Source organism: Symphodus melops (genome assembly GCF_947650265.1).
Source record: "Symphodus melops genome assembly, chromosome: 10".
In the NCBI taxonomy this organism is placed as follows: Eukaryota; Metazoa; Chordata; class Actinopteri; order Labriformes; family Labridae; genus Symphodus; species Symphodus melops.
The window spans coordinates 24,044,515-24,057,647 of NC_136700.1; the positions used below are offsets into that span (position 1 = coordinate 24,044,515).

Genomic DNA, 13,133 nt, shown 5'->3' on the forward strand with positions numbered 1-13,133 from the left:
ACGGTTGAACGCCTTCTCCAGATCCACAAAGCACATGTGGACTGATTGATCGAACTCCCATGAACCCTTGAGCATCCAATGCAGAGTGTAGAGCTGGTCCAGTGTTCCATGGCCAGGACAAAAACCACATTGTTTCTCCTGGATCCGAGGTTCGACGAACAGCCAGATCCTCCTTTCCAGTACCCTGGAATAGACTTTCCCAGGGAGGCTGATTAGGGTGATTCCCCGGTAGTTGGAACACACCCTCCGATCCCCCTTCTAGAAAATAGGGACCAGCACCCCGGTCTGCCAGTCCAGAGGCACTGATCCTGACCTCCACGCGATGTTACAGAGACGTGTCAGCCATGACAGCCCCTGCACATCAAGAGACTTAAGATATTCAAGGCGAATCTTGTCCACCATCGGTGCCTTGCCACAGAGGAGTTTGCCAACCACCTCGCTGACTTCGGCTTGGGTGATGGACGAGTCCACCTCTGAGAACTCAGCCTCTGCTTCCACAATGGAAGACATGATGGTGGCATTGAGGAGATCCTTAAAGTATTCCTTCCACCGCCCAACTACATCCTCAGTAGAGGTCAGCAGCTCCCCACCTTCACTGTAAACAGTGTTGGTGAAGCATTGCTTCCCCCTCCTGAGGCGACGGACGGATTGCCCGAAGTTCCAGCTCCCAGGCCTGAGTTTTTGCCTCTACAACAACCCGGGCTGCAGCACGCCTGGCCTGCCGGTACACGTCAGTTGCCTCAGGAGTCCAATGAGCTTACAATGCCTGATAGGATTTCTTCAGCCTGACAGCCTCCCTTACTTCCGGTCTCCACCACTAGGTTCGTGGATTGCCGCCACGACAGGCACCAGAGACCCTATGACCACAGCTCAGAGCAGCCGCTTCGACGATGGAGGTGGAGAACATGGTCCACTTGGACTCAATGTCTCCAGCCTCCCCCAGAAACTGTGAGAAGCTCTCCCGGTGGTAAGAGTTGAATACCTCGCTAACAGAGGATTCTGCCAGATGATCCCAGCAGACCCTCACTCTATGTTTGGGCCTGCCGAGTCTGACTGGCTTCCTCCTTTGCTAGCACATCCAACTCACCATCAGGTGGTGATCAGTTGACAGCTCAGCCCCTCTCTTCACCCAAGTGTCCGAGACACACGGCCGGAGGTCAGATGACACAACCACAAAGTCTATCATTGACCTCTGGCCTAGGGTGTCCTGGTGCCACGTGCACTTATGGACATCCCTGTGTTTGAACATGGTGTTTGTTATGGACAAACTGGCTAGCACAGAAGTCCAACAACAGAACACCGCTCGGGTTCATATTGGGGAGGCCGTTCATCCCAATCACCCCCCTCCAAGTCTCAATGTCGTTGCCCACGTGAGCGTTGAAGTCCCCAGCAGAACGATGGAGACCTGAGTCGGAACACTGTCCAGCACCACTCCCAGGGACTCCAAGAAGGCTGGGTACTCCAAACTGCTGTTTGGTTCATAGACCGAAACAACAGTGAGAGACCTGTCCCCTACCCGAAGGCGTAGAGACGCGACCCTCTCATTTACCCGGGTGAACTCCAACACATGGTGGCTGAGTTCTTGGGCTGTGAGCAAGCCCACACCAGCCTGACGGCTGAAGAGAAGAGACCAGACCCAATCGAGGAGCTGGGTTCCAGAGCCCAAGCAGTGCGTGGAGGTGAGCACGACTATATCTAGCAGGTACCTTTTGACCTCCCTCACAGGCTCAGGCTCCTTCCCCCCCAGTGAGGTGACATTCCAAGTCTTCCTTGCATTTTCGTTTTGTTATCTATTTTCGTACCAGAAAATTCGCTGTCACGTGAATTCACACTCGTACCTACACGGCCCAAGGCTCCTAATAATACGCAACTGAGTTAAAGTTTGAATACAAATAAAATTGAATACCTGAAAGAAATGCATAAAAAGACTTTTTAATACTTCTTAAGGGCCTTCATTTTCCCACAATTGATTTATGAACTTTTAATACTTTTTAAGACACCCTGTGTTAAAAGCCATGACCGTGGGTTGTGCTGCAATTCTGGTAACTTTATGGTGTCACCATAGATAGCACCAACATTAGCTGCACCACAGCAGCCTCTTCACCACTGTTGTTGTGTGACATAATTCAGCTGAATGTAAGTCACACTGTACAGTAAGTGAGCCCAAAACTGCCCGCTAAATTAACCCAGAACCTCTAAACCATAACACTTAACTCATTCCCCGCCATTGACGGAAATTTCCTTCAATTGGTGTTTTCAGTGTAATATGATAGGGGGCGCTCTGACGGATGCTGTGAAAAAGTTACAGGACTGTGGGGTCAAAAACCAACAAACAAGACCACCCGCGGGAAAGTAGAGAAAAAAACAACAACATCTTCTTCGTCCTTATTTTCTAGCGGTCGGAGTTCGATCAGTCTGTATGTGAGTTTGACGCGCATCAAAAAGTAAACATTAGCCGTATAGATATGAGATAGAAGCTCTTGAACAGTACAAACATGCCGGCGCCAGCAAGGAGATATTCGGCTGCGGAAGCTTTAGAGTTAATTATCGATACAGACTCTGATAATTCATTTTTTGACCTCCATGAAACTGATCTGGATGAAGGCGGCAGCGGCGACAGCGAATGGAGGGATTCAGGACGTGTCAGTGGTAAGATATGATCACGTTATTTTTTGATTCACCGTGATAGCATATGCATCTGATAATTCATGAGATAACGTGACGTTGAAATAACATCCCTCAGTTTTGTACATAAACTATGTACCAAACGAATTTTTGACGTACTTTTTATTGTAATTTCCAGACACAGAGTCCAGGTCTCCAAGATCCAGACATACACGTAGGTGCAAGAGGTGAGTCATGATAACCTGTTTTATTTAGTTTGATTGTATGTTACTTGGATTGTATGATTATTAGATACCACAAGACAAGAGCATCTGCTAATTTGTGAGAGAAGATAAAAAATAAATAATTTATCTTTCATTTTGTACACAAACTATTTACCAAATGAATATTTGTATGACATTTTACTGTCATTTTACACACAGAGTCCGGGGATTCAAGGCCCAGGTGTCCTTTATACAGACCTACCCAAGGTGAAAAAGGTAAGATGTGATATGAAGAGGCCGAAAAATAACGTTCCTCTCTTTGTGCACATCACACTGTTGAATAAAACAATTGTCTAATTATTTACAGGTCGAACACAGCAAAGAGGCAGAGGTCGAACCTGTGGATCTTATGGGCGTGGTGGAGGTCAAGTACCTGGTGACCAAGCAAGAGGCCCTGTAAACCAGCGGGGTGCAGATCCTGGTCCAGGTAATCTGATGTGGAAAGAAATGAACTGGCAGCCAAAAGACTTTCCTTTCACTGAGAATCCTGGACCTCTAAATGATGCTGCTGCTCTTGATCATATCATTCCTAAGCCTGACCTTGAAATGTACTGGTCTACAGATGACATTTTGGCCACCCCCTACTTCAACAAGGTCACATCCCGCAACCGGTTTGAAATCCTATGGAGATTTCTACACTCCAATGATTATGAATCAAGGCCAGCAAATAGCACTGACAGGTTGTACAAAGTCCGCCTTGTCTTATATTACCTTATATCTAAATTCAGTGAAATGTATCAACCTAACACCAACATTTGCATTGATGAGGGTATGCTTCTGTGGTGTGGACGGCTAGCGTTCAGGGTGTACAATCCCCAAAAACCTGTCAAATATGGGTTCAAATCCTACATCCTTTGCGATCCTGACACAGGGTACTGTTACAACATGAAACCCTATTGCGTAGAAGGCCCTTCCCTGGGAGACACAGTTGTCTCTCTTCTTGATCAGGTTTTTGTTCAACTAAAGTTTTATTATTTAAAATAACCAATATTTAAGTGTTTGTAAAAACAAAGTATTTCTGAGTGTATAAGAGAAGAAAAATGTATAATATAGTTTGTAAATGTTGTAGTGCTACACTATTCAAAGAAAATGTATAATTTTACATTATCATTACGTTATCAAAATGGCCAATATTCAAGTGCTGATAAAAAAAGATTGAATGAAGTTTGAATAAATCTAATAAATTTTTGTATATGAAAGCAGAGGCTCTGATCTTTCTTTTGATGTATTCAATATTTACATATTCAAAGAACAAAATATTCTGTGAGTCTTGAAAGATTGGTGAAAATGGTGAAAAAGGCTGGCGCTGGCTGGCAACAATTCTAGAATTCTCTGGCGGGGAAAGAGTTAAAGGTATATTCCCTTCGTGAATGTCTATTTCAGTCTTACTTGTGGGTCACCACAATATTAAGAAAGTGAACAGTATTGTGAATTTCTCCATTTCATCAGTGAGTTTGGTGAGGAGTTAAGCACACTCCTACTTTATTTATTTTGACCAATTTTAAGATTTATTCTATTGGTTGCTGATGTTTCATCTGTTTGGTGCATCAAGAAATGTTTGAGTCTGTAAATACTTACATACTAAATACATGTTTTACTTATATCTAACTAGAAGCTAAACTAAGCTGAAAAAACAAAGTTGTTTTGTTTGTCTTTAAAATGTCTTCATAGGAGTTAATGAGCAGCAGGGGATGTTCATCTCAGTGTCTTCTTACTGTGTCCACTGGGACAGATTGTTTGACCTGTCTATTGGCCAGGTGTACCAGAGAACATATAAGTACACAAAATGCTCACCGAGCTCATATCAGACTAAAGTGATTGTGGCCGAACTGTCTAGCTTAGTATGGAAGGTAAGTGTGGGACTGATATTTGCTGTAATATGATTTAAAGAGCATGTTGACGGTCTTATTTGAAGTGAAACAGGATAACAAATGTTTGTTTTATGAATGCTGACTGGTGGTTTATGCCTTGTTCTCACTTTTAATAGAAAACATAAGCTTCAGTAACAGTACAGCAGCTCTTAGCTACATCAAGACATGAAGGAAAGTAAAAATGAATAGATATGAGACTTGAAGATACATTTTGTGTAATTTTTATCCAACCTATGTTGTTACTTTTAGATTCTTATGGTCTTCTAATTTTACCAAATTTGTTTACTTAATTTCTCTATACACATTTTTAAAAAAGATTATACAATGTTAAAGTACAAGTGAAACAATAAAGTTGAAGGGAACCAGACCTTCTGATCTCTGTTAAAGTGCTGCTTCTGCTCTGTTGAACGCTACAAAAATAGCCAAGGAGAGGGGGATCTGGCTTTCATGAAACCACTAAACTAAAAGTTATTTCTACAAATAAGATTACCTTTAAAACAACTAAAAACCTTTTTACATTTGTTGCTAAAATAAAGACACAAATCAATTCCTCAATTTTACTTTCTTTATTTCCTTTTAAACAGATGGAGCCAGAGCTCTGCTATGAGTCAAGCAATGCTTCATGCCTGAAGACAAGTTATCCCATACCCCTACGTGTTGGCCTCTATGTGATTTTAGGGGTCATAATCATCCTAACAGTGTGTGGAAACTTTTTGGTCACTTTCTCAGTGGCTTATTTTAGGCAGCTCCAGACTCCAACAAATTACCTGATTTCCTCTCTGGCTATGTCTGACCTGCTTTTAGGGATACTTGTCATGTTTCCCGGTATGATTCGAACTATAGAGTCTTGTTGGTATTTTGGTGAAATCTTCTGTAAAATCAGTTTAAGTTCGTCTGTCACATTGGCTTCAGCCTCAATTCTTCATCTTTGCTTCATATCAGTCGATCGATACTACGCTGTTTGCCAACCTCTGCTTTATAGAAGAAAAATATCTGTGAATGTTGTTTTGATCATGATTCTGATCTGTTGGAGTATTTCAGTTCTTGTTGGCTTTGGAATGATTTTTCTGAAGTTAAATATTTTGGGTGTTGAAGATTTGTATTATAACCATGTTGCATGTGAAGGAGGATGTGCTATGTTTCAGAGCAAAATATCAAGTATGGTCTCATCTAGTCTGTCCTTTTACTTGCCCAGTTTAATAATGGTTAGTGTATACCTTAAGATTTTCCTTGTGGCACGAAGACAGTTTCGAAGCATACACAAAGCAGGCTGTGTGAACTCAGTGAAAATATCAAACACAGGCCAGACAAAAGCCACTAAAACCCTGGCTATTGTAATGGGTGCCTTTCTTTTCTTTTGGACTCCATTATTTGTTTGTAATGTTATATATCTCTTAATTAATTACTTACCCCCATCGAGCTTGTTTGGAGTACTTTCATGGTTGGGCTACTTCAATTCTACTGTGAATCCAATGATTTATGCATTCTTCTATAGTTGGTTCAGAAAGGCGTTTCAGTTGTTGGCCTCAGGTCAAATCTTTAAATCTGACATTTCAGAGACAAAACTTTTCACTGAATAAACTGATTAAAAGTGGAGGCCTGTGGCAGGTTGAAATTGCTGTTCAATTCTCAAACAGATCAATTAAAATGTACAATGTGTTCCCTAATTCTCTGTCAAGTGGTCTTGTTACAATAAGTTTAGACAGCGTTCGAATTGACCAGGTGAAATCTTTAAATCTGACATTTCAGAGACAAAACTTTTCACTGAATAAACTGATTAAGTGTGAAGGCCTGTTACAGGTTGGAGGAAATCTTTTCTGCATATTTTCCCATCTGCTCGTTTGTAAAGATGATGCTTGCAATGAATTGTTACTATACAAATAATGATTGATTTATGTCGTGAGCATGATGTGTCTCAGGCCAACACCTTTGCAAAGGGAGGATTTTTCCACCTAAACATAGATGACTACTTGAACCCCCCTTTCAAACAAATGGTCTTCCCTGGTCAGGATGGGCACCTTATCATCTTATGTATGTAATGATGTAAGTGGACAGTTGAGTTGTTCTCGAGAGTATTTGATAAATCAGGGCCTGTAAATGGTTTCAGACAACAGTTGTTCTGAACTTTGTCATTTTAATCTTCATAATGTCACAAGTGAAAATTAATTGCAGAAAGGTATATGACAGAACACAAACTGTATTAAACAGTAAGAATGTGAAAATCATTGTGTTTTGTATGTTTATGTTGTCTTTACTCTAAATCCCTCGGCAGGAGAAGACCAGAGCAGCCCTATATAGCAGGGGCCTTTCTTGTTACCTACCTGATCTACAGGACAGACTTGTCACAATAAATATTTAATCAAATCTGTTTTTGTTTTGTCGTTTATGAGCTTTGTCTTTTTCACCTTGTTTAACTGAATAAAGATTGTAAGAAGCATGTGCAAAAAAAGGAAAGGTTTGCAAAGTGAAATAAGTTGTAGTTGAAAGCATGAACCGAAAGTATCATTATATGGATCTGGATCTTTCTTTACACTTACGTCCTTGAATCAAAATTTAGAAATTATTTTAAAAATGAACAAACCAAATATCCATTCAAAATGTAAGTGTTATGATAATGAGGGTGTCGTCACAGAGAGACCTACAAGCCCTGTCGCTTACAAAACAACAAGGAATGCAAACAAATAAAATAACTGGGTTCAAGCAAATGCAGAGGTCTCCCCTTTTTCTTTGTAATGAGCTGAGGAAATGGCCTAAAAAGCTAGATTTTTGGGTTTATGATATAAAAATGAAAGAGTATTGTGAATTTCTCCATCTCATCAGTGAGCTCTTTTCTGTATGAGTTTTTCAAAAGCGAGCATTGTAACTGCTTTTTTAGCTGAAAAGTTGATCTTTTCAAACTTGTATGTGTTTTTTAACAAAGGGGGATGAAATTTGCCACAATTAAAAAAGAAAAGGTTGATAAATGGTAAACACCAAAACCAATACAAAAAATATTTATCAGTTTCACAATTAAAAAAATGATTTGGATTTTAAGAAATTATACAAAGCATGAAGAAGAAATTAAGACATTGAAGAGGAAACAATCTGCAAAAAGGAAGATAGAATACAACAGCTGATTATATAAATGTATGATCTCACATACATTTAATGGTTAATATCTGTTTTATATATGAAATGGAATACCCTATTATAAAAAATAAGTATAGCTTGGCACACTGAAAATTACTTAATTGTGACTGAAAAATGCATCCGGCCTGTAGCTTCCTCAGGTTCGCCCAGCATGGTATATGTAGCATTACTTTATGTGTCACTTATGTGGTTTATGTTTTCATGCATAAATGGCAACTAAGTTGCAAAGATTCATGTGCCTAAACAGCTCACATATACTTGATATACCGGTACATATCCTAATTCGTATATGCACATCTTTATTCCACCATGTTTTGAAAATTATTAACACACTTCACGCTATAATATATATATACATTTACCAGATGATCTTGAGAGGTGTTACAATTTGTTCTTTACTAATTAATTTCCCTTTTTTTTAAATTATTGTCTTGCTTTTCAACGTACATTGCTAAATGTTTTTTTTCCATTCACATTTTATTTATTCAAATGCTCCTGGAAGTCAATACATTGTGTCCACTGAATAAACTATGTAGAGTGGATGGGAAAAAGTTATCCTCACAATTACTCTTCAGAAGACTGAACTAATGAAAAGCACTCTTAAATTTAACAACACTGACAATTTCTATGTATTTTTTGGGGATATTTTAAATGTACAAAAAAAAACAGTGTCAACATTGTAAAACCCTCTGAAGATTAGTGAAGAAAAAAAATAAGATGAGTATTCAGAAAACACGATGTGTATTATTTCATTTTTAAATATTTACATTTATTCCTCGTAACAAGTGTAAATTGATCAAGAGGCTTTGTTATAGGATAGTTAAGAATGTATTTAAAAAGCCATCATTGCTATATTATTCAATTCAAAGACTGAACCACATTTCTTAAAGTGTGAAGCAGCTGTCATAAAGTGAAAATAATACAAGAAAAAAGTGCTGATTAAATTCATCAAATTTATTGACAAGTATTGTGAGGAATCAGTTGCAAAATAAACATGCACGTTGAATATCTGACGGCAAAGATCATGCAAGTCTTCATTTTTAATAATCTTTAAGGGTGAATAGTACAGAGTATAGCTGGGTCATTTAAAAGAGACATTCATGGTTGAAGAACTCGGGCTAAAAAATATAAATTTTATGATACGATAGAAACATTGTTTTAAGCAGGGATAAAACAAGGCACAAATAATTGGGGTCAAGGTGGAATTAAAGTAACCTAACCAGAAAAAGGCCTCGAAGACAGCAGCTGGTGTGGAGAAGCCTAAGATCATGTCAAAGAAAAAGTTGGTGAATAATGGCATCCAACAGAAGATTACAAAAGGCCCCTTAACAGATCTGTGATTCTAATTTTCACATTGACATCATCAAATTCATAATCATTTTTCTTGTAAAAATAAGAAACTTTTTTTCATCAGTTCATTCATTGAAAAGTGTTGTCTGTGACATTTCAGATTTAAAGATGTGACCCGAGGTTAATAATTTGAAAGCCTTTCTGAACCAACTATAGAAGAGTGCATAAATCATAGGATTCACAGTAGAATTTAAGCATCCCAACCATTGAATTGTTACAATAAATGCTGACGGTGTTGAGTAACTAGTAAAAGGATCGATGATGTTACGGATGAAAAATGGAGCCCAAAAGCACAGGAAAGCCCCCATTACAATAGCCAGTGTTTTAGTGGCTTTTATTTGGCCTGTGTTTGACTTTTTTACTGAGGTCCCACAGCCTGAGTTCTGTATGCTGCGAAACTGTCTCTGGGCCACTAGGAAAATCTTTAGGTAAACACCAACCATTATTATTCCGGGTAAGTAAAAGGAAACCACTGCAGAAACAATGCTAGACACTCCACTCTGAAAGAAAACACATCCTCCTTCACATACAACATGGTTATAGTAAAACTCTTCAACACCCAAAATATTTAATTGAAAAAAAACTATTCCAAAGCCTAAAAGAATTGAAAAACTCCAACAGATCAGAATCATAATCAAAACAACATTCCCAGATATTATTCTTCTATAAAGCAGAGGTTGGCAAACAGCGTAGTATCGGTCAACTGATATAAGGCAAAGATTGAGAATTGATGCTGTAGCCAACGTGACAGCAAAACTCATGTAGACTTTACAGAAGAAGTCACCAAAATACCAACAAGACTCAATAGTTTGAATCATAGACGGAAACATGAATATTATCCCTAAAAGGAGGTCAGACATAGCCAGAGAGAAAATCAGGTAATTTGTTGGAGTATGGAGCTGCTTAAAATAAGCCACTGAGAAAGTGACCAAAAGGTTTCCACACACTGTTAGGATGATTATGACGCCTAAAATGATGTAGAGGGCAACACATAGGGGTATGGGATAAGTTGTCTTCAAGCATGAACTGTTTCTGGACTCAAAGCAGCGTTCTGGCTCCATCTGTTTGGAAGGACACAAGAATTGAACTAAATAGAAGTGGATTTGTGTTGAGAAGAAGAGTCATAGGAATACAGTTTGGCTTATCATCAGTGAATCACAATCAGTTCTCAGCTGTCTATTTTTTTTAACACATGATTCTGCAGACAGCTTAGAACTACTTTGTAAGACATTAGTTAAGGACTTCCCTTATGATAATGACAGTCTGCTTAATTTCAAAAACAAACTTGTCCAAACATTTATTTTGTCTTCATGAAGAAATATAAAACATGAGCATTGACAAGTTCATAAACTGAAGAAATACATTCATATAAATCCTACACTTACCTTCCATAGTTAGCAGGACAGTGTTGCCAGCAGAGCACAATTTGCTACATGAAGTCAGTTTTTCTTGTACTAAATGAGCTCTGCCTCTGTAAAGTCAGAGGTTAAATAAAAGACCTTTAGGGATGGAGGTTGGACAATCTGTCCCTGCAGAAAAGAGGTACATCAGATAGTAAATGTCCCTACACAGTTCAACAATGGGTTTTTAGCTGAAAGTTTAAAATTAACTTATTTAACGTTATGCTTTGAATTTTTTTTTTTTTTTTTTTGGCTGACAGGAATTTTTACTTGGACGAGTGGCCGAGACAGCCAATCACAAGTTGGACTTTATTTCAATCCCTGTGTATGTGTATAACAATCATGAAATGTTATTTGTGGATTTATTAAAAATTGTTATTAAAGAGATTGTACCGATACGTAACTCTTGACAGGTAGGGTTTAGAACATCACTCCTCCTTCTATTGGCTATTGACGGACCAAAGCATTCTTTTTTCAAAAAGTCAAGAGAAACTAAGATGGCTTCGGACAAGATTATTTTAACACAGTCATCCATCCATCCATTTTCTGCCGCTTATCCAGGGCCGGGTCACGGGGCAGCGGTCGAAACAGAAATGCCCAGACTGCCCTCGCCCCATACACTTCCTCCAGCCCTTCCGGTGGGACCCTGAGGCAATCCTAGGCCAGGCAAGAGACATAGTCTCTCCAGCGTTTCCTCAGCCTACCCTGAGGCCTCCTCTCGGAAGGACATGTCACCTCAGCTGAATCCTTGATGTGGAGGAGTATTGGCTCTACTCTACTCTATCTCTAAGGGTGCACCTAGCCACCCTATGGAGGAAGCCCATTTCAGCTGCTTGTATCTGGGATCTTGTTCTTTCAGTCATGACCAGGAAAACAAGAGCCTTGACTTTTGGCTTCGCTCTTTCTTTACCACGATGGACCGATACAACGACCGCATGACTGCTGACGCTGCACCGATCCGTGTGTCGATCTCACGCTCCATCCTCCCCCCACTCGTCAACAATACCCCGAGATAATTAAATTCCTCCACCTGGGGAAAGGACCCCTTAGCAACCTGCAGAGGGCAATCTACCCTTTTCCGATCAGGAACCCGAACCCCATACTCTCGAAGCACCCCCCACAGGGCACCAAGGGGGACACGATCGAATGCCTTCTCCAGATCCACAAAGCACATGTGGACTGGTTGAGCGAACTCCCATGAACCCTCGAGCATCCAATGCAGAGTGTAGAGCTGGTCCAGTGTTCCACGGCCAGGACGAAAACCAAATCCGAGGTTCCACCGCCCAACTACATCCTCAGTAGAGGTCAGCAGCTCCCCACCATCACTGTAAACAGTGTTGGTGAAGCATTGCTTCCCCCTCCTGAGGCGACGGATGGATTGCCCAAAGTTCCTCGAGGCCATCCGAAAGTCCTCCTCCATGGCGTCCCCAAACTCCTCCCTGGCCCGAGTTTTTGCCCGGGCTGCAGCATGCCTAGCCTGCCGGTACACGTCAGCTGCCTCAGGAGTCCTATGAGCTAACAATGCCTGATAGGATTTCTTCAGCCTGACAGCCTCCCTTACTTCCGGTGTCTACCACTGGCTTCGGGGATTGCGCCACGCACCAGAGACCCTGTGACCACAGCTCAGAGCAGCCACTTCGACAATGGAGGTGGAGAATATGGTCCACTTGGATTCAATGTCTCCAGCCCAGAATCTGTGAGAAGCTCTCCTGGCGGAAAGAGTTGAAGACCTCGCTAACAGAGGATTCTGCCAAGCGATCCCAGCAGACCCTCACTACATGTTTAGGCCTACAGAGTCTGACCAGCTTCTTCCCCTGCTAGCGCATCCAACTCACCATCAGGTGGTGATCAGTTGACAGCTCAGCCCTTCTCTTCACCTGAGTGTCTGAGACACACGGCCGCAGGTCAGATGACACAACCACAAAGTCTATCATTGACCTCCGGCCAAGGGTGTCCTGGTGCCACGTGCACTGATGGACATTGTTATGGACAATCTGTGGCTAGCACAGAAGTCCAACAACAGAACACCGTTCAGGTTCATATTGGGGAGGCCGTTCATCCCAATCACCCAGCTCCAAGTCTCACTGTCGTTGCCCATGTGGGCGTTGAAGTCCCCAGCAGAACGATGGAGTCCCGAGTCGGAACACTGTCCAGCACCCCTCCCAGGGACTCCAAGAAGGCCAGGTACTCTGAACTGCTGTTCGGTTCACAGACCGAAACAACAGGGAGAGACCTGTCCCCTACCCGAAGGCGTAGAGACGCGACCCTCTCGTTCACCCGGGTGAACTCCAACACATGGTGGCTCTGAGGTGACATGTCCTAAAAGCCAAAAGTTGTGTCCGGGGATCGGGTCGCCGAGGCCCCCGCTGTCGGCTGTCCCCCACATTGCACCTGACCCCTACGGTTTCTTTTGTGGGTGGTGGGCCCACAGGAGGAGAATGGGCTCACGTCGCCTGTTCGGGTTGAGCCCGACCGAGCTCCATGGGCAACGGCTT

The 13,133-nt window shown here is 41.4% G+C and overlaps 2 protein-coding genes across 2 annotated transcripts; one reads left to right on the forward strand and one right to left on the reverse strand.

Annotated features, from left to right (window-relative positions):
* Window positions 1-5,343: 5,343 nt before the first annotated feature.
* LOC306830957 (trace amine-associated receptor 1-like) lies at window positions 5,344-6,339 on the forward strand (the record flags this gene model as incomplete). The annotated part of the gene is made up of 1 exon (XM_079354759.1): window positions 5,344-6,339. The coding sequence occupies one exon, from the start codon at window positions 5,344-5,346 to the stop codon at window positions 6,337-6,339; it is 996 nt and encodes a 331-aa protein (XP_079210885.1).
* A 2,964-nt stretch (window positions 6,340-9,303) lies between these two features.
* Window positions 9,304-10,299, reverse strand: LOC306830958 (trace amine-associated receptor 1-like; the record flags this gene model as incomplete). The annotated part of the gene is made up of 1 exon (XM_079354760.1): window positions 9,304-10,299. The coding sequence occupies one exon, from the start codon at window positions 10,297-10,299 to the stop codon at window positions 9,304-9,306; it is 996 nt and encodes a 331-aa protein (XP_079210886.1).
* Window positions 10,300-13,133: the final 2,834 nt, after the last annotated feature.